This window comes from Acipenser ruthenus, chromosome 4, assembly GCF_902713425.1.
Source record: "Acipenser ruthenus chromosome 4, fAciRut3.2 maternal haplotype, whole genome shotgun sequence".
NCBI lineage: Eukaryota > Metazoa > Chordata > Actinopteri > Acipenseriformes > Acipenseridae > Acipenser > Acipenser ruthenus.
In genome coordinates, this window is record NC_081192.1 from 45,609,419 (window position 1) to 45,632,361 (window position 22,943).

General features: G+C 36.8%; 1 protein-coding gene across 1 annotated transcript in view; it reads right to left on the minus strand.

The window, feature by feature from the left end:
* The window catches only part of LOC117399351 (syndecan-2-like), a 45,687-nt gene extending 23,628 nt beyond the window's left edge, over window positions 1–22,059 (minus strand). The window contains exon 1 of the mRNA XM_033998448.3: window positions 21,614–22,059. Within this exon, the coding sequence (XP_033854339.1) occupies window positions 21,614–21,673 (60 nt within the window). The 5' untranslated portion in view covers window positions 21,674–22,059. The remainder of the gene's footprint in view (window positions 1–21,613) is intronic.
* Window positions 22,060–22,943: the final 884 nt, after the last annotated feature.

Below are 22,943 nucleotides of genomic sequence, written 5' to 3' on the forward strand. Positions count from 1 at the left end.
TACAAGCTGTCTTGAAATGTAGCGTGTACAAATCATTTGTAATGTATTCTGTAAAACTCAATCCAACCACAAAAAGTTTCAGAAATAATTGAAACTGAATCACAGAGCCTATTCTTACAGCAAGTAGAAAAAATATTGTGAAGTCAAACCAAATTTTTATCACTCTTTATATAAAAAAAAATTAACACAAGCAGCGATTAAAGCATTACAGACCGATACAAATACCTTTGAGATATTTTTCACCAAATGACTTCAATTTGTGGCAGCCATTTTTTTCACTTTTTTAATGTAATGTCCTTTTTAAATTGCATCGTCACATATGGAAAATCAAGAATATGGTGTGCCGTACAGAACAGTACCCTTGCCTCATATGATGGGGAAAACAGTCAGACAATGAATGCAGCCCTTTCACAGAGGTGGAACTTATGGTATTCAAGCAATCCCTTGATAAACACAGGTGATGTGCAGGAAAGGGGGAATCTGCTAGTTTAAAAGTACATCAACATTTTATTGTGGTTTTAAACAACAAGCTGTCTGTACTTATAATGGCAACTGAGAGGAATCCTGTCAGTTGTTAGAAACATTTTTTTTAAAACAGCAGCTTATAAATGTTTGTGCAACAAAATCCTTTCCTGAACAGTCCTGTATCCTTTCCAATCACATATGCACTTACTGTGACAATGGCCATGTCTGCTAAATGGTCTTTAGAAAGAGAGGGTGGTAATACTGAGAGTCTGATAATGAATGAAATAATGTTCAGCACTGTTTAACTGCTTTTTGGCAAGCTCCTGTACTATCACTCTACAAATGTAAAATCATTTAACAGCACTTTATTGGACAGCTTTTAAAAGTAAAAATTAGTGATAAGGTAATGTGACACATAATGTATAAACAACTAGAATGCTTTTTCAATGTATTATAAGAATTAAAAAATGTCAGCCACAATATCCATCACATCCTCCAACATGTCTTTGTTAAACAAAATAAAATGCTCGTAGTATGAATGCGTGTCAAAGGTGGCAGCAGAAAATGTCACAACAGCATTACTTTACCATTATTCACTACACATTTCATTTACATATTACAAAAACAAAACTACAAATGCAAATGTGTCATTGTAAAAATACGTTGCCCTAATTAAACACACATTAATACAGTTCTATACATTCGTCAAAGCACCTAGACTGACCAGAGATAACCTCTCACTACATTCCACACAACAGTCCCACACTACCTAATCCACGGGTTTACACTGGGTATATATACCATCTGATGGCATGATTATTATCTGTTTTTATTTATAAAGCAATTAGTGTATTGTGAGGTGGGACACAGAGCAAAGAGGACTGCTGCTTACTCACGTTGTATACCAATAGCGTGTGCAGTTTCTTTAGGACACAAGGTTGTAATCTGCAAGCAGGAACCACAGACTGATAAAGATCTCTTGACTACACTTAATCCACCACTCCTGTCTTCTTAGCTTTGGAGACGTGAACTCTACTAGGATCAGTGCTACTTAATACTGTGAAAGGATAATGAACTCCATTTTCTCCTCTAATGAAAACCTAATGGTTTAATTTATTTCTGGTCAGCTAGTGCATATTAAATCAGTTCACATGACTGCTAACATCAAATAAAGTATACAATTTAAACTACTAAACATCAGATTTATTAAGTCCTAATTATGCAGAATTAATAGCACTCTAAAGATCTTATGCATTACCAAAAAATGAAAAGATGACACTGATGAATACTTTTCATCTAAATATTTGTCAACAACTAACTAGCGTGTTAAATTATTTGACCTCACGAACACTGACATCATTATGCCATACATTAAGATATGCCAGAACCCAATGCATGTCCCCCAATAATAGCCAATTACAATGCAATATTATTTATTTATTTTATTTTGGTTTCTTTAGAGCAGGCCTATGGAAATTGTATTACTGTATGTGGCATCCCTTCTTACTATCACCCAGTTCAGAATCCATGCATGGTTACATTTTAGTCCACTCCAAGGAAATCAAGCAGGACTTTAATGTTCATTTAAAAAAGAATTGGGAACAAAAAATGATTTGGCAAAAATTGCGTGCCAACACATTATACCAGGATAAATGTAAGGTGTTTGAAAAGAGGTAGTTGGGTTGATTGAATAAAAATGAATTTGTCTGCCTCTATTCTAGAAATATGTATTATTCACTTTTACCTCCAATCTCTGACTACAATTACAATTTTACCGACTTGTAATCCAGTTAAAAGGAAGGAAGCATTTGCTTTCAATTCCAATTCATTAACTATCATCACTAGATTATTCAAACACAAGAAGTGAATATCATTAGTTTCAGTAGGAAGATTTACAGCTCAACAAAAATGTCAATGTTGGATTACATAAATAGTCAAGAAATGCTGAAACCCTGAACTTGTCTTGTCTCTGCAATAAAAATGGGGTTTATTCATAGAATCAGACCAGGAGAAACTAATTTCATCGGTTCAGTGGCTGATCCATTTCAATTGTCGCTGTAAAGCAATTGAATTCACATCCCCCTTAAGAGGATTTGTGCTTGGGGAGCTTTGGTGCCAAGATGCTATAAGAGAGAGAGGGAACTGGGATATCCACATCTCCATCTAAACTCAAAGTGACGGCTAGTGTAAAGAAGAAATTCCAACCCCAGGCATGAGCAGCAGGTGGGAAACTCTTATCCCATTACACAAAACTAATTCAGCACAGAGGCAGGCATGTTTTTCAGTTTTCACTCTTGTTTACTTTAGTAGTAGTACTGGAATGGATCAGAGGGTCTACTGCACTCCAAAATAAAAATAACACAGCTTGAGGTATGATTTCTATATTATATAATTCAAATATTTTATTTGCAATTAAAAGTATGTATAACAGACCAACAAACGACAGGCAGCACTGAACAAAATCACCAGTAATGGCAACCACAAAGCTGCAGATGCAAGAGTCATTTTTAATCAATTGAAGAAACAATTCTCGAGCAGACCAATCTCACAATGGATGAAATTAATTACAAGGCTTTAAAGTCCACGTCACCTATTTCACATTACAATCTGGATATATTTGATTAAACTACACTATAATAGTGTTCTAAAAATATATATATCATTTATACTAATGCGCTATAACTAAGAAATTTACAATCTAAAGTTTGTTTTGAGTGCTTCCACCAAAAAGCCCTGATTTTGAATCTTGACATCTGTGACGTCACTAAGGGAAAACACGAACCATAAACATGCATGCATATGTCTACGGCATAAACAAAACGATCATACATACAGGCCTATTTCGCGATGGTTAAACGTTGTCAAAAACACATTTCACCTCAGGATAGGCGCAACGGAATGCATTGCATGAAAAAAAATAAAAGAAAGTAAAGTACTGTATTCCGTGAAAGTAAAATCAACGAGTTTGTCAGTGCACAATGCAATGATCACTTCGGAACACGGAGACTAAAGCTTTTGCTTGTTGCTTTCTGGCAGGTACAAATTTTATTTTTTTTCTCTTTTGTAAGACACTGGTACACAAGTTCACAAACACATGCAGACCTTTATAAAGACAGCTGTTCACAAAGACAATCAAGGGACCATTGATTCATTTTCCCCTGACAACATCGGAACCATTTAGAAACCAAAATACTTATTTATTTATTTATTTTTTTACCAGCCTTAAACAATTTTGTACCGTTTGCTTTTATATAAAAAATACATTTTTAAATAGCTGCATCTATTACCCTGTTCACTAGTGCTCAATACTACTGGGCTGTCCACTGTGCATAATCAGTTGTCTGCAAATGTTGCATTTGTTTTTTCAGACATCAGATATTATTATTATTATTATTATTATTATTATTATTATTATTATTATTATAATAATACAATATATCGTTATCAAATAAACTCAGTGGCCCAAAACTACCCAGAGAAAATAAACATGAGCACGGCTTTCATATCGCTGACTTAATAAAAATAATGTCAGAGTACTATAAACCAGTACAAACACATTGCGTGCTCAAGATTTCTGATGCAGAAATCAAAAGAATGAATCCACTCATCCAGCTTTTTTAGATGAGCCTTCGATTTTCAATTTTATCTTTAAGGTAATGTTCATATGCACATTACTGGGTAAGGGCGTCTGCCAAGAAATAATAACTATGTGCAGTTCACAAGGAGGTTAGGTTTAATTTCACTAAATCGGGGAAAGCATAAGTGTTTATTTCATGAATGAAGTTGAAGAGCTATACATGACCATGCAAGTCATCTCGGCCCTATAATAGGGGTGAGACCGAATAGTCGAACATTCGACTATTCGATAACGATGGCACCTATCGACAAGTGAATCCAACATTCGAAAGCTAAAAAAAAAAAATGTATATATTGATTTTTATTTTAAAGGCTGTACTGCTGATTGGCTCTCTATGTAGCGGTAATGAAGATTGACTGGAGGGTGGGATTTGTTATTTCCTGTCTGTGATTGGCTAAACTAGAACGTACCTCGGCTAACGATGGCTTACTCACAGAAAAGTTCTGCATAGAAATACTCTGACAAAGTAAATGAAAACACTGTTAAGTGTAAAATATGTGCAGTGCAATTAAACTACCACAAATCTACAACTGGTATGTTAACCCACCTAAAAGACAAACACCGTTCTGTGACGCTAGCAACGACAGAAAAGAAAAGAGGACCGCAACAAACCGCCATTGCATCCTTTGCGGTGAGGCCTCGTCAGTGTGACAACGTCGTACGTGCTGAAAAACATCAGCCCTTATTGCTAATATGGTGGCAAAGGACATGCTTCCCATAAGTTTTGTTGAAGGTGAGGGATTTCGGGAGTTGATGAAATTTGTGGAACCTGAATACACAATCCATGCACGAAAAACCCTGCACTAAAACAATTACCACTCGACTCGAAAAAAATGCATGCCGATTCAGCAGCGTCTGTCCGCAGAAACTTGTCAAAGGATGAGAAGGTGGTGATTACTACAGATGCGTGGACTGCACCGAATACCGAGTCGTACGTCATAATAACCTGTCATTTCATTGAGGATTGGGAAATGAAAAACGTAGTTCTACACTCGCGCCACGCCAGAGAGGCATACAGCAGAGAATCTCGCAAATGTGTTAAACACCGCTGTAGACCATTCGGGTTTAACTAGGGGGGGAAATCACTGCCTGTGTTCACGACAATGCCAGCAACATCATCTTCGGAGTTTGTTGAATGGGACTCGAATTTGTGCTTTGCACACACTCTGCAGCTCGCCTTCAACGATGGCTTTAAACTTGGTGCTATACATAATGTAGTCGGTGCGGCCAGCCGTCTTGTGTCGCATTTTCATCACAGTGCAATAGCTACTGAGGCTCTGAAGTTGAAACGAAAACAAACAAACTCTGCCTGAGCACCGTCTGCTGCAGTATTGCCGGACCTGATGGACATGCTGATTAAACAAGAATAAGTGAACATGATGATAATAATGGACATTGCTAGCCAAACCTAAAGTTTTAGTTAGGATTTTTTTTTTGCTTCCATGGCAGGCTAGTGCGTTAATGCCACTCAGGCCTTTTTGTTCATTCATTTATTTATTAATATTATTAAGCTAGCTACATACATAGCAAGCTGTTGCCTATACAGGCTATTTATTTTTTATTCACTGAACTCGAACGCACAGGTATGTTTCCGATTTGATTTAACGTAGACCGGTAGTCTATATGTTGTGTGTGGTTTGAAAACGTAGGAAAAGTAAATCGTTTAGTTAAGTGGATTGTATAAATTAGCTAGCTAGATAGTCTAATGCATTTTGTATTTCGCTGTTATGACCGGAAAACATTATTGCCACAAGGATGCTAATGTTAAGGCATTTGCCTCGCAGCTCACATTGCTAAACTATTATTGAATGAAAATTAAATTAATAATTGAATAAAAATTATACTTTTTTTTTTTTTTTTTTTTAAATTGTCACAACCTTTATAGTTCATTTGAAATTGTAATTAACGGAAAAGCTTGTGACAATATCGGTAAAAAAAATAACACTTGCTTGCAAAATACGAGAGTCTCACACGAGAGTTGACGGTATGCATAAGTTATGGCATTTCTGTATGTTTCCTAATAGGAAGGTATTTTTTACATAGCCTAATGTTTATTTAACAAAGTTAGCTAAGTATTTTAAAATAAAGTTCAGAATTTATTGCAGTTGCAATAATTGTCATTTTGCATTATTTCGCATTTAATGTACGTCTCATTTTGAATGGGGGGGGGGGGGGGGGCGACTATTCGATTAGTCGACCTCAACAGCTGTGGAATTATCGATAGTCAAAATATTTGTCGTGCACATCCCTACCCTATAATATTCAATGCTTTATTTTTTTAAGTGGATGTTAAACGGTAAACACTATTTCCAAGATATAAATGGTAAAACAAATCAAATATAGAAAACCACTTTTTCAGTTTTTATTTATTGCCATAAATGAACAGCTAGCCGGGGTTAACTGTATACAAGAACAACATTCAGAATTACCGACCTGCAGACAAGGGGGCGTGTCGCTCGCATTCCTATGCCAGCGTGGTTACTTCTGCTGGAGATTCAAAACAGATCAGAATCGGGTCTCAAACCACTTATTCTTCCTCCCCACAATTTCTTTCATTACACACCACACTCCTGCTGTCCTTATTGTAATACAGACTACACAAAACAGAGAAATTTGTATTGATCGCTTTCACAGTCTGAAGCGTTGTATATCTCTCAGCTGTTCCTGGTATGTGTTCCCCTAGTGACGTCACGCCAAATTCGTGCATCTCCGGTGCGTTATCAGTATTTTCTGGAATTATTGATAGTTTTACGTCTCCCAGTGCTCTAAAATCGATCATGGAGATTTAATTTCTTGTTCACTGTGAAAGTAAGACCCCAAAGCCAAAATAATGATTTTCTATGTGAGATATGGACTTTAAGAAAGGTAACAAGTCAACCAATCTCTAAGCTGTAGCCAAGACCTGCATTCTTCATGTTTACTAAAACATATAAAAGCCTCAAGTCAAAAGCATAACCGCATTGTTAAGAAGAATGAGTAATTGGCCTCCTACCGCAAGCCACAAATACATCCATGGGGTCTAGAAACATTACTCTGCTAGCACACGGTAACAAACCTTTACAGCTCTGGGTTTAAAACAGAAAGCACGGAACAGACTTAGTTTAACCACTCAAACAAGGTTTTACTTCATTTAGAAGACATCCCTGCGTAACAACAATGAGCAAAACATTTGGCTGGACAGTTTCTGTGCTTAAAATGAATGAAATGATTTCACAATGTTGTTAAACTGCAGAATAGTACATTTTATTTTTTCATTATTTATTTTACTGGATAGGAAAACATGTACAGTACTGTACATTCATTCAGACAAACCAATACATAAAATACATACAGTACTTTAGTCATTACAGACCCTATTTAAAGATGTATACAAATCAAAAAGAAGAATTCCCTGGTGGTAAACTTTGTTTTCATCATAAAGGAAGAGCTAAGCCTTACCTGGTCCCATTGGGACACAACGAGAGAGAACCCCTGGGCCATACTGTCCTTGTACCGTACATAGCCATAGTCTGGCTCCAATGATGAAAACTAGATTTTATCAACCTAAATCAAAACAATGCAGCACTGGCTTTGTCCCACCCCCTACTGTACAGTACAGGTCACAGAAAAGCCAGTACAGACGCACTGATAGGCTGATTAAAACATTGTTGTCATTTGAACAGGAGTATTTTTTTGGAAATGATTTGTCTAAGGACGTATTTATTTTTTTTCCCCCAAGTACAATGCACACAGGAAGGCGAAAAAATAAAAAAGGCTATCTACAGAAGGACGATACAGTGCCTATAGTAAGTATTCACCCCCCTTGGACGATTTCAGAGTTTGTTGTGTTACAACCTGAAATCTTGATGCACTTAAATGGGATTTTTTTTCCTTTGATTTACACAGCCTACTCAACACTTTGAAGAGGCAAGAACATTTTTATTGTGAAACAGTTAATGAAATATAAAGAAACTGAAATGTCTTGGTTAGACAAGTATTCACTTGGTAGAACCACCTTTGGCAGCAATTAAAGTTGTGAGTCTTTTGGGGTAAGTCTCTACCAGATTTGCACATCTGGATCGTGCAATATTCGCCCATTCTTCTTGGCAAAATTGTTCAAGCTCTGTCACGTTGGATGGAGATCGCTGGTGGACAGCAATCTTCAAGTCTTGCCACAGACTCTCAATCGGATTCAAGTCCGGGCTTTGACTGGACCACTCTAGGACATTCACTTTCTTGTTTTTAAGCCACTCCAGTGTCACTTTGGCTGTGTGCTTGGGGTCATTATCCTGCTGAAACGCTTTGCATTTAGGCCAAATAGTTCAATTTGTGTTTCATCGGACCACAGAATATTTTGCCACATCTTTTCAGTCTCCCACATGCCTTTTTGCAAATTCCAAGCAGAATTTTACATGGGCTTTTTTTTCAGAAATGGCTTCCTTCTTGCCACTCTTCTATACAGGCCAGATATGTGGAGTACCTGAGCTATTGTTGACACATGGACAGTTTCTTCCATCTCAGCCATGGAACGCTGTAGGTCTTTCAGGGTTGTCATTGGCCTCTTGCTGGCTTCTCTGACCAATGACCTTCTTACCCAGCTGCTCAGTTTGGGAGGACGGCCTGCTCTAAGCAGATTCTGGGTGGTGCCGTATACCTTCCACTTCTTAATGATCAACTTGACTGTGCTCCAAGGGATATTCAATGCCTTTGAAATCTTTTTATACCCCTCATCTGATCTGTGCCTTTCCACAACTTTATCCCGGAGTTGTTTTGAAAGCTCCTTGATCTTCATGGTAGTATCTTTGCTTTGAATGCACTACTGTGGGACCTTACAGAGACAGGTGTATTTAATGTGAAATCATATGAACCACTTATTGCACACAGATGGACTCCATTTAACTTATTGTGTGAATTCTGAAAGCAATTGGTTGCACCTGGGCTTATTTAGGAGTGTCATAGCAAAGGGGGTGAATACTTATCTAATGAAGACTTTTTAGGTTTTTATTTTTAATTGATTTGTTTTTTTCATCCCCCCCACCCCCCCATTTTCTAACACATTGAAAGTGTTGAGAGGTTGTGTAAATCAAAAGGAAAAAAAATCCCATTTAATGCATCAAGATTTCAGGTTGTAACACAACTGTGAAAACAACCAAGGGGGGTGAATACTTCCTATAGGCACTGTATGTAGTTTGTGTCGCTTGCATTGTGCAGTAGTTCATTTAAACCAGGTTTCTCTTTTTTCTCTCTGTACTTGTCCGGTATTCATTGGCCCCTAAAAAAGCTGAATTTCGCGGTGACCCCTCAATTTCCAGATTTCTGCTAAGTCGCGATTTAGGTAGACCCCTAATCATACATCAAGCCAGTAAGTCTTGAAACATGGCTTTATGGAATGGGAGCAACAAAAAAAAAATGAACAGGCTATTATGTGTGGACCCCAATCTCTTCTAAACTCAAATTAATACCAATCAAACCGAACATAGGACCACAGCACAAAAAGGTCAGCGTATTCAGTTTCTGCAGTCTGTGCCAAAGCCTGACAAAACTGCAAGTCATATAATTTTCTGCATCTGGCCTTTTATTTGAATTTCCGGAACGTGTTCAGAGCTGTGATTTATCATCCGGCATCTTTTCCCTTTGGTTGTTGTCAAACTGTTTTGTCATTCACAGCATGTTGCAAACCAAGGGTTCACAAGGTTTCTCTCCATATAGCTGTTGACGTGGAATCTACTTCATATTTTGTTCAGATTAATAGGAAAAAAATATAAAACAGAAAAAAAACACTGGCAAAATGATTTTTAAGAACATGATTCCTTAAATATTTTGAAGATTAAAACAGGAAAAACTGTTATTCATTCAAATATGATTTGAAGATAAGGGAAATGTTATGGGGTGGACTACTACCTACTGTATATACAGGAAGCACACACTGCTTGGGTGGTGTGAAATTGTTAATATGTCTATAAATCTATCTATCAATAACATTACATTATATTCCATAAAACCAAAGCTATTGGCAGGTCTGGTACCAGTTGATCAGGCCATCCAGCAGTTAAGTTCTCTCTACACCCGCTCCCTGGGCCCCCTCATCGCATCCTATGGTTTCTCATACCATTTCTATGCTGATGATGCTCAGATTTTCCTCTCCTTCCCCACCTCTGACTCCACCATCTCCTCCCGTATCTCTACCTGTCTGTCTGCTATTTCCTCCTGGATGCACTCGCATCACCTCAAACTCAACCTCTCTAAATCTGACCTCCTTTTCTTTCCCTCCTCCTCCCCCTCCTCTGATCTCTCCATCTGTGTTCCTCTGGAATCTACCACACTCTCTCCCTCTTCCTCAGCTAAGAACCTTGGAGTCACCCTGGACCCCTGCCTCTCTTATTCCCAGCACATCTCCACTCTGGCACGCACTTGCCGATTCTTCCTGAGCAACATCCGAAGAATCCGACCCTTCCTCACCAACTATGCTACCCAGCTCCTGGTCCAGGCCCTGGTACTCTCCCGCCTAGACTACTGCAACTCCCTCCTGGCTGGCCTCCCTGCGTCCGCCACCCGTCCGCTCCAGCTCATCCAGAACTCTGCTGCCCGCCTGGTGTTCTCTCTGCCTCGCTTCGCCCACGCTACTCCACTACTCCGCTCGCTCCACTGGCTCCCGATCACCGCTCGCATCCAGTTCAAGACTCTTGTACTAGCCTACAGATGCCTTGACTAGACTGCACCCAGCTACCTCCAGACCCTCATCTCTCCCTACACCCCCACTCGACCTCTCCGCTCCGCCTGCACTAGAAGACTAGCTCTACCTCCGCTACGCTCCCCTGCCTCCAGAGCCCGCTCCTTCTCCACCCTTGCTCTGCAGTGGTGGAATGACCTTCCTACAGATGTCAGGTCTGCCCAGTCCCTGACCACATTCTGACGCCTCCTTAAGACTCACCTCTTCAAACAGCACCTGTAGAACTCCTCTGTTTGTATCCTGGGACACTATCACCCTTCATGTAAATGTGCTTTATTTTGCTCTTATCTGCCCCCTATTTTACTGCATTTAATCCTGTACTTCAGAATACTGTAATCTGCCAAGTGTTTAACCTGCAGTACTTTGTATTTAATCATATCCTGATGTAACTATCACTATTATCTGCTGTATTATTGAATTGTGGTTTGTCACACTTGTACTTTGCTTGAACAAAAGTTATTGTATTTCTTGCTCTTATTGTATTACTTGTATTGTAACACTTGAAATGCATTTGCTTACGACTGTAAATCGCCCTGGGTAAGGGCGCCTGCTAAGAAATAAATAATAATAATAATAATATAAAAACATAAAAGCCTGCAAGGGGAACATTTTATTTAAAACCAGGTCTAGAGCACATCCTCATGGAAAAAAAAAAAAAAAACACCACCTGACCTGTTCATAACCTAGACTGCTGGTTCTGTACTTGGAGATGATAATCTACAATACTGCTAGATTTCTAAAAACACAGCAAAACTTAAACATATTTGGACGTTTACAGCATTGCATGTATGTTTTGTCAAATGCTTGACATCCACTATAAGATCATTAAAGGTAGAACTTGAATAATCCTGTCAACCAGTGCTTCACTTGAATGCTATTGAAAACAATCTCTCCCATTAAATTAAAATGGTTTATGCTCTTCAGTTTAGTGCTTTATATCTGTTATTTACAGAGAAATCTGAATGTACACAACATTGGGTCTGAGTCGAAGGGTGTTATTGATGTTCTGGTTGCATAGATTATAATATTTAATTAAAGCCATTGTTAAAAATTGTAACTTTACTGCTACACTACTTGCAAATGTTGTTAAATGGATAGACTTTGTGGCGTGAAAGCTAGGGCGTTCTGCACTGCATTGGTACCATGGACGGGAAACACGTCCACATCAAGCCACCACCTGCGAGTGGTCCCTACTACTTTAACTGTAACAAGTGTTGTTGTTTAGTGTTGTTTGCTGTAGCTGATTCGGATTACAAATTTATTTATGTTGATGCTGGATGCAGTGGGCGTGTATCGGATGGGGTGTATTTAATAATTCCACTCTAGGACAAGCACTTGATACCAGAACCCTAGGAATCCCTCAACCAACTCCATTATATAGTGAAATGGAAACTGTGCCCCATGTCTCTGTGGCTGATTATGCTTTTCCCTTAAAAGAAAATATAATGAAGCCTTACGGATCACATGCTTTATCAACGATGATCAGCTATGCATACTCACTTCTAAGTTTGATACTCCTGTTTTTGGTGTGACAAAGTCATCAAGGAACCTTAGCCGAACCAGGTAGTACCACTTTAATTGTTTTTCTGCACCACTGCCACTTTTTCTGAAATCTGCTTTATTTTCTCAACATATTGGGTTCTTACATTTTTAAACAACTTGAAAATTAGATACTCTGAACCTGTATAATATAATTTATCAGCTTTATGTGCATCACATACTTTTTCATATTTGCTTTTAATGCATGATCGCTTAACACAGCTACACATATTTGAACCATGACATGTTTGGTGTCTGTATAGTAGCAAATGCACTAATTGTTACTATTTATAATTTTATACTTTGTATTTAGATATTTAACACCACGTACAATGGTGCTACAAAACTAAACAATAACAATTTTATTTGGAATATAACATTACATTATTTTATTAAAGTAGGCTACTTCTAAGGAAACTTATCTATGTCTGTAGTCTAGAAAAATAACACGCTTAACTTTCTTTTCTGTTTTAAAATGTTGTTTTCGAAATACTCGTAGACATTCTAATTTAGGATTGACCAGCATTTGCTATTTGAACAGTCTGTGTGTGCTTTTCTCATGTCAAAACTCACCTGTCCTATCAATCTCAGCAGCAGTTTGCTCAATTGCCTTGCTCTGTACATTTCTATCATGGTATTTTTTTTGATTTTCGTATTCTATAGCAAGGATAATTCTCAGAGGTCAATTAGTTTTTCAATACGCTCCCGTTGCCAAGCCATTTTCACAGTCTGTACAAACAAAGATTTAAAAAAATAAATAAATAAATAGAATGCCAAAAGTAGCCGTTTTGTCTGCATGAGCAGCTACTGTTTGATTAAAAAATAATTTTCAAAATGCTGGAGGAAGCCCGTAGTGAAGACTCACAGAGCTATTGTATTATCATATTGCATTCACACACCTGACGTGTTAACATTATTACAATAAGTAGGTTTTGTACCATTGAGGAATATTTTATAGACTTAAGTTTATTTTATTTGAGCGAAAAGAACACTTTTATATAGGCTAATGGTTAATCTATTTCTACAAAAATTGCTAGTCAAGTCAAGGTTGAAGGTAATATACTTCTGTGTATGGGGATGTAATTATTGTGTTGATGTTGTTGCAACTTCAACTTAAAACCTTCAGTTTTATCACGTAACAAAACAAGCTTCTTCCTATTGGCCAATTCTTGCCGATTTGTCACCAGGATTAGAGGGTAGCTCTATATGTAGAGGACTTCTCACTTGTCGTCGGCAACTGACGATTTTTCACCATACACTCAGCGATTTTTGTCGGCGTGAAATTGCCGGCAACAAAATCACCCCATGTATGGTGGGCTTCAGTCTGTGTGATCATTCAGTGCTATGGAACATATGTTGCTCGGAAACAAAAGGAACGCAAGATTATCTTCAAACTAGGAACTTTGGAACCTCTGGGAATGAACATTCTTTTCTAATAATTATGATACCATCCACAGAATTTTTTGTATAATTACAAATCAAGAATAATAACAAGTTCACTGCACTGTGTTTACCTTTCTTTTTAAACAGCTAAAGAAGGGCTTTTTCCTGAAACATCCTGAAAATAAAATATTTAAATCTTTTAAACCCTTTGTGTAAATTTTTAAAAACATTTTCATATTTTATATGACAGGCTCCCTTGAGAAAGATATGTACAACATATCGAAACGTTGGGCAGCTGGCTCTTTGTGCTGATAGATATATATATATATATATATATATATATATATATATATATATATATATATATATATATATATATATATATAAACACAAGCAAGTTTCATGTACAATTTGTCCAATAGTTTGTGATGACACCCTGTACAAATACTCCAAACTCTGGTATGACTCGCCTGAAAATAAACGTAAAGAGCATCGTGACTGTGAATAACGGTTTAATAAATGACGAAAAGAATAGGCCCATAGGTCAAGCACTTTTTATACTTACCAGTCGCTAAAAAACGAAGAGTCTTTCACCAGCGGGAATGGCTCTCCTCACGTTCAGATCTTCATGTGTGATTTTAGCTCTCATACATTCTTACAAAATCTGTGTAACCGGACACGTCCTGATTACACAATTCCAAAAGTAAATTGTTATAAGCTCCCATCTCATCCCTCTTCCTAATCCACTCCCTTACCCACATCTTGTGGTTCCTCCTTCTATTTCTCCTTGTATTTATTAAATTAAACAGCTGCGGAAGCACATAACATCATTAAAACCCCAAAAATCGCCTTGTGTATGGTGATGAATAGAACACAAGAAGTCGTCTTTTATAATTCGCAGGCTACTGGAAATGCAGTGGTGTTAATGCAAATGCTTAAGTGTTCTAATTATATATTATATATATTATATATATATATATATTATATATATATATATATATATATATATATATATATATATATATATATATATATATATATATATATATATATATATTATATATATATATATTATATATATATATATTATATATATATATATATATATATTATAAACTATCATCATCACTTTCAGCCTTTTCAATCCACTGCTGGATGAAGGCCTCCCCAAGATTCTGTCTGCTGCGTCCCTCATCCACGTTGTTCCAGCCTGTTTCCTAATTTCATCTTGCCATCTTCCTGGAGGTCTTCTTGGTGGCTGTTTATCTCTTGGGATCCAGTCTAGTATCTCCTTGGTCCAGGGATGGTCTTTTCTTTTTGCTCCATGTCTGGCCTACTGCCATTTTTGCTTTTACAATAACATTGCATACTTTTTTTGCGCTCTTATCCATTCCTTCCTTTTCCTGTCTCTTGTTATTCCCAGCATGCATTTTTCCCGTACTTTGTTGAGTTGTTTGTAATTTTTGAATCATTTTTGCATTGAGGGTCCAGGTCTCGCATCCATAAGTTAGCACTGGCAACACGCATTGGAAGCCTTTACTCTTGAGGCATAAGGGTAGTTTCCCTTTCAGAACCATGCTTAATCTTCCAAAGGCATTCCACCCACATTTGGTTCTGTTGCCGAAACTAACTGCATACGTAGTTATTGATTTCTTCAAGTTTGATCCCATTGACTTCAATTGCCTGTGGAGTGGTATATTTATTGAACATGACTTGAGTTATTTTCCCAATCCAGTGTTTTGAAAATGTCTTCTAGGGTGGCTGTGAAGAGCTTTGGAGAAATTGTATCTCCTTGACTAACTCCTTTTTCAATCTTGATTTTGTCGCTGTTTTTATGGAGTCTTACTGTGGATGTTGCATTCTTGTATCTGGTACTGATCAAGTCTCTGTACATTTTCTCAATTCCTTGTTTTTTCAGAGAGCTTAATACAGTGTAAACAGAGTCAGAGGCTTTTTCATAGTCTATGAATCCCAAGCAAAGTGGTAGTTCGTACTCATTGCTGGTTTGAATCACTTGCCGTACAACTTGAAGATGATCCATTGTGCTAAATCCACTCCTGAATCCTCCTTGCTCATTTGATTGTGCCAAGTCAAACTTACCTTGAAGTCTGTTGGTGAGTACCTTGGTTTATATTATATATATATATATATATATATATAGCAGGATTTGAACCTTAACTAGTCATATGTTTACTCCAACTACATTACGCTACGTTACACAGATTCACATCTTAACCCTTTCAACAGACTAATATTTAAAATTTACCCTATCCAAACGGCAATGCATTGCCTCAATATAGATTGAACAATTTTGCTATTCCCATAATGTGTGTGTGTTTTATGATCCATTAAGTGACAAAAGAAGCGAGATCTGATACAAAAACACAATAAAAGGCACAATAAAAGCGGATCAAACTTGCATCAAAAACACAAGCCAAGTTAGTAGAAACAATTGAGGCAAGCTGGACCCCCATCGCTTTTACAGTTGTGCCTATTTGCTTGGTGCTGGCCAAGGTTGCCCCAATTGTTTCTTCTAACTTAGCTTGTGTTTTTGATATCTCCACTTTAAATGGCTAGGCACTTTTAATAACTTGCCGTTTTTTCACATTTCCAATGTTTTTTTTTTTTCCGATCTATTACACATTTCTATACAGAAAGTTCACTCGTTGTGACCATCTCTCTGCCTGTCAATTTGAAGGCAATCTGGATATGTTTCACTAGTCAATGTCTTATGAAGATTATTGTACAAAGGCCATTGTCTGTCACAATATGGGATTCCATTACACATTACAGTATCTGCTCTGTACCTCAAAAAAAAAAAAAAAAACAACTTAACACAATGTAGAGCTGTAATGAATACACCAAAATAATTTCAGACCATCTTAAAAAGTGAATATCCTAGAACAATGTACTGTATCACTTTTTATACAAGGTTATGGATAATTAACAGAGTACGCACAAAGTGACAGAATTGATCTAATCTTATTATTCTTTTTATGTCTTAAGCCTTCTGACCTGACAGCATATTTTTCTGATATGAAATACATTTCCTATTAAGGAACAATCTAAAACGCAGAGTTATGTAAAAAAGCAGGCAGCCAAACATGGATCTATTTTTTGCTAATGTTTCAAACCTGAATTTTTTTGTTTTCATTTGTCAAACTAATTATAAAAGAAGAAAAAGCATGGAAGGGCCACTGTTTTTTACAGCTCATAATCAGCATTTGCCTCCCATTATTTAGACCAAATGAACATAAAATTTGTCTCAAGCTATAATGACAGTTGCTGTTTTGTACAGTGATTTACAGCTTATCGTGTTCAGGTTCATTACATGGCCTATAGCTTCAATAATTTCTAAGCACTTAAAGTCATATTAGAAAATGTAAAAACAGGACCTTGCAGGTATTTACTCGGAAAGAAGGAAGTGGCAGCAGGGAATGCATTTAAATAAGTGCACAGAACATGCTGGCACTGATATGCAACACTCTCTCAGCAAAGATTCAGCTGAAAAAACCTTTGCCCGTTCTTCTGTTTTGATCTCATCATTTAGCATTCTTGTTTAAGAGAACTATGCAAATAACTAAAAAGCCTATGACATGTATTCAGACATCAACAACAAAACTCACATATATTTATACAGAACATAAAATAATTTTGCTATATTGTGCAATCAAAATTTAACAAAATATATATGCATGTATACCAGGATAGATTGGCAACAGTTCCCCTGGGGAAATTATTGTATTGCAGGAAACAATATTTTTGTTCTCACACACTTCAAGCCCTGGACAGGATTTAGCTATATGTGAATCAGTACTTGTGATAACCAGGGCTTGAAGTTAACGTATATTTGGTAGCATTTTGCTACCTAGAACTCTTAATTCTACTAGTTTTTTTTTTTATCCAATAACATTTTTCTGATACCTTACGCTGCAGTTTATATGACTGACCCTGAGTGAACATGTACATAATTACCGGTATTAGTTTTTTTAAACACGTACATTATTTCATAAAGCGGGAAACCACTGATAACAGAGCGTCCCGATTTGTAGATGACTGAGATTTGTACCACCCAATGTAGATATTGCATTAGTTCCATTATTTAGTTGAGCACAAGGTGGTTTCAATAAATAATTTCTGATTTAAATATAGGCCTACTATGTGATAGTTTGGGATATTCTATTATTTTTTTATATATATATATATATATAAATTAAGTCAAATAAATCGCTACCAAATCAGGCCATTTTGCTACCAACTTTCCAGACAGGCACAGTGCGAGCTGGATTCTGAATCTTACTGCATTATAAGGAAAGATGCCAGTTGCATAACACAGGGACAAATATTCCCTCACTTAAGTCACTTTCACACTGGCACCCGTATCCGGGTCCTGGCAACCTGGGTCACAATCCCGCATAGTACGAAACCATGTACCTGGGTCGTACCCGGGTTAACCCAGGTCCCAGTGACCTCAGGATGTGGGTTGACATGCTCTGACCCGGGTTGAGCGAGACAAAATGCAGGACTGCCGTTCGTGAACCGACACAATAACAAACAGCCACGTCTGCGTGAAGGCTTCACTTCTGCAAGGAACATTTCAGTTTATTCTGTTTAGACATATTTTTTTTCATTGAGACACAGACACCATGAGCCAGATCGATGCAGGGATGAAGAAACATTTGCTCTAATCAACATTTGGGCTGACGGTTCAATCCAGAGAAGCTTGGATGGAAGCGTCAGTAACAAGCTACTTCCGGGGCATTGATACACACATTGTGTACTTGTGTCTGTCACCCAGGTCAAACCTGCTTTATCAAAAGCAGTGTGAAATTGTGTACCCGACACGCATAACACCCGGACCTGACCCGGGTAGAGCATGCTAGTGTGAATGGGACTTTATATTAGCTAATGTTTAAAACTTTAAGCCAAAGTGTTCTGAGAATACATTATCACTTTGTCAAGCAACTGTCATGGATTAAATTGGGTGCACATGTTCAGTTGGCAAATTTATAGAGTTAGTCAATGGAATAGCTGTTTATTTTTTGTCAATTGTGGCTAAACTCAAATGGACTGCTAAAAAACAGGAGGACCACAGGGTCTGATGCATCATTTTAGCAAAGATTTAATAACCATGCACTACTTCGAAATTGAATGTAGGATCTTAGTTAACTCCCACCCACTTTAGGTTTTGAATGTGGAAAAATGAGAACAGCGGACTAAAACTGTGCCAGCAGCCCACAGGATAGCATCCTGCGTTCTCCATTTAAAATTTACTGTAGTTTCTAAAACTATATTATTTGGAATAAACGTGTTAACAGTATAGACCTATTGTCCGTTTTATTTATTTTTTTATCCCACCACTATTGCAAAATGAGGATGGTAGTATCATAAATCAAGCGTTGCAACAGTGAAGCCTATAAATGCAGTAAGAAACCAAATGTCAATGAACATTCTGCTCAAGAATGTTTCCATTTACTTTTACAAGGACATCACTCTAAAGTAGTTTTAATAGAGTCCCAACACACTGGAGAAGGTTCCCTGCTCAACAGGGCCTCTATAATAAAAGGCATAATTTTGAGTCCTCAAAAAATCCTCGTTCTGCATAACGATCCATTTCTGACATGACCAATACAAAATCATTAGACCACCACTGCATGCATTAACTGCTGTAATTGGAAAATGTTTTCTAAAACTGGCTCCCAACTTAAGTTTGTATAGTTATAGTAAATGACTGACACAACCAAATCTCTACTGTAAAATAATCCACAAATTAAGAGCGTGAAACTGAAGGATATGTGACAATACTATACCATATACAGAATACCATCATTGACCAGCATTGCATTTTCCATATGTTAACATGGTTACATATGGAGAAAGTAAATGTAACCTCCTTGTTAAACCTGACATGCTTTGGATGTTTATACAACAGAATTCAATGCAAAAAGAAGGTCACTATTTATTACTGCTGTCATTTCAGCCAAACACGATCTAATACATTTCAGAACTCTGGCTTTCCAAGAAAGTTGGCTGATGAAATGGGATTGCAAAACGGTTCCCATTGGGCATTTTAATTCACAGGGCTTTCATAAAACCTGTGGTTTACAAATTTGATCTGCTTGGTTGAAATGGTATTGTGATGTACACTTACATCACTGATCAAACATTTAATGCATCAGATTTGCCTTAAAACAAATAAAACAGATTACAAAAAGGATAATAAGACTTATCTACACTGATGTACTGAGATCACATCAATATTTTCCCTTCTGCGATAAGCTCAGGCATGTTTCAGTTGTCCATCTCCCGCTAGCTCTGGTTAATGTTCAGCCCAGTTCCTTTTATTTCAACAACAAAGCTGTGTTCTATTTATTAAATACACAGAGTTTAAACCATGTGCATTTGAGGAGGTTGTACCCTTCCTGTTCATAAACTCAAACAGACTTTTGATGCAAAGGTTTATTTGTAAGGACTGGGATTTAATAATTAGATGGGGTGTACATTAGAAATGTGGATCTATGAACGGGTTATAGTTAAATATTTTATCCCCAAAAAAAAAAAATTCATAGACATCGGATTTGTAATTTACTAGCTTGCAATAAATACTGTTTTATATATGCTTATGAGAGGAATTATTTTTATTATTATTATTAATGCACTTCACTGAACTTGAGTGTTAGTTCAAGTTTGAACCTGGTTATTAATTACAAAACGTGTCACAAGTACAGAATTGTCATACTGTAGGAGTAATTACTGTATTGTAATAGGAATATATTCTTGGATGCTAAATACTTATCTACACCAGAACACGGAACATTTACAAATAAAAAAAGTATCTAAAAGTATATATAATTATAAACAAATCTTAAGAAAACGTCATCCTATTTTATTTATTTACTTATTTATTTTTAAACATCACTTAAATGTTTGGCACAATGGAAAATTACCCCAATGGAATTCATTAACTACAAAACATAAACGATTGTTTCTTGAGTGCACGGTGCTAGATTAACTACAACTCTTTGATCTGATCTGTATTCACTGCGACAAAGACCTTGCATGGGTAACCGGTCCATAGCAGACCTGAACATCCCCATTTCAGCTCGCAATTAGAAGCTACATTTAAAAAGTAAATACTGTACATGCTGCAAACAAAAGCGACAAAACAATGCTTCTTGTTTTCTTCGCAAATATACCGGACTCCCAAATGATATATATATATATATATATATATATATATATATATATATATATATATAGATATAGAGAGAGAGAGAGAGAGAGAGAGAGAGAGAGAGAGAGAGAGAGAGAGAGAGAGAGAGAGAGAGAGAGAGAGAGAGAGAGAGAGAGAGAGAGAGAGAGAGAGAGAGAGAGAGAGAGAGAGAGAGAGAGAGAGAGAGAGAGAGAGAGTACCTAATTATTGTTATTAATAATAATAATAATAATAATAATAATAATAATAATAATAATAATAATTATTATTATTATTATTATTATTAAACAAACACCTCTAATTATAACTATTTTTCCAAATAAATTACAGGACAACTATTCAACCAAATCACACACACACACACACAAAATACTCCTTTTGACAAAGATCTTCCACGGCTTTTCATACTTTTCCCTTATTATATCCACAAGTATATTTGTAATTGAAGCTACGAATGATTTCAACAAGTTCAGGTTCACAGAAAGAAAACTTCAAATGATTTATTTATGGCAAAACTGCTTGCAGCACCACGAAAACCACTCCAGCGCTAACTACTGCAACATAAGCATTGCATTGCAACGCTACACATCCATCTAACAACTGTTAAAAACTTGCCTTCGTATTAATAATGATGATATCCAGGTTTTGCCCCCCAACGAAAACTTACCATTTCACCCGATAGAAATGTCACCACACCGAGCGTAAAGATTATCCAAACGTTCCTCATTATTCCTGTGCAGAAATTCGTGTTGATTTTAAATATCAAATCTTATTAACAATTCCTCCACGCGCTGTAACTCCCGTTTCTCCTCTCCACACTTGTTTATACCTCTCGCTCACTCACACTCTCTCTATGGAATCCCACCGGATACGTGTTGCTTTTTTTTTATTCCTCCGCGCACTTTTTTCTGTTAAAATGGTAAGCAGTGCATAAGTATCTGTTTAGCAAGGAGGCTTTCGTCTTTAAAAAAAGTGGCCCGTAAGTTTTCTTTCAGCGTGAGCGTTTTGTTTTGATGGTGTTTGCAACAAGAATAAAGTCAATTAAGCTAACATGCTCGAAGCCACATGACGCAGTGTACTGCAGAACTCCAAATACACGCCTTGTTATAAGTGGATATGAGAGAGGGAGAGAGAGAGGGAGAGAGAGAGGGAGGGAGGGTATTTGTGATTGACAGACTGCCTTGCCAGATGGAAACAATATCCATATAAATAATATATCATTCCTACCCTAACATCTAGTACTGTTACTTTTTTTTCTTGTGAAGTAATAACCAGATTGTTTGGCTTAAATGATACTGCAGAACTATTTTGAAATTTCATCCCATGCAGTGGAGCTAGATTACTTTAACTCCATAAAGCCATGGCACTGTGAAGTACAATGTAACTTGAAGCCTGATGAAAATTTATTAACAAGAAGTTTTTACTGGATTGGTCGCAACTGTACTAATGCTTTTGAATTGAGACTTTAATTTACGAGTTTTATTGAAGTAAGACATGATGAATAGTTACAAACAAAACACATAAATTACACACCAGTTTCTTGTCCACAATACATAACAACAATACTACTACTACTACTACGACTACTACTACTACTGACACACAGAAAGAGTACTTGGAACTGCAAACACAAGTCAAAAAGGAAGTTAGAAAGGCCAAGAGAGAGATTGAAATCAATATTGCTAAGGGGGCTAAAACCAATTCCAAAATGTTTTTCCAATATTATAACAGCAAGAGAACATTCAAAGAGAAGGTTAAATGTCTAAGAGACACAAATGGCAAAATCATAGATGAAGAAAAGAAAAAATAGCAAATATATTAAATGATTACTTTTCACAGGTTTTTACAAAGGAGGACACGGACAACATGCCCCACATGTCGACCTGTTCCTATCCAATTTTAAATAACTTTAGCATAACAGAGGCAGAAGTGTTAAAGGGACTAGGAGCTCTTAAAATAAACAAATCCCCTGGGCCAGATGAGATCCTCCCAATAGA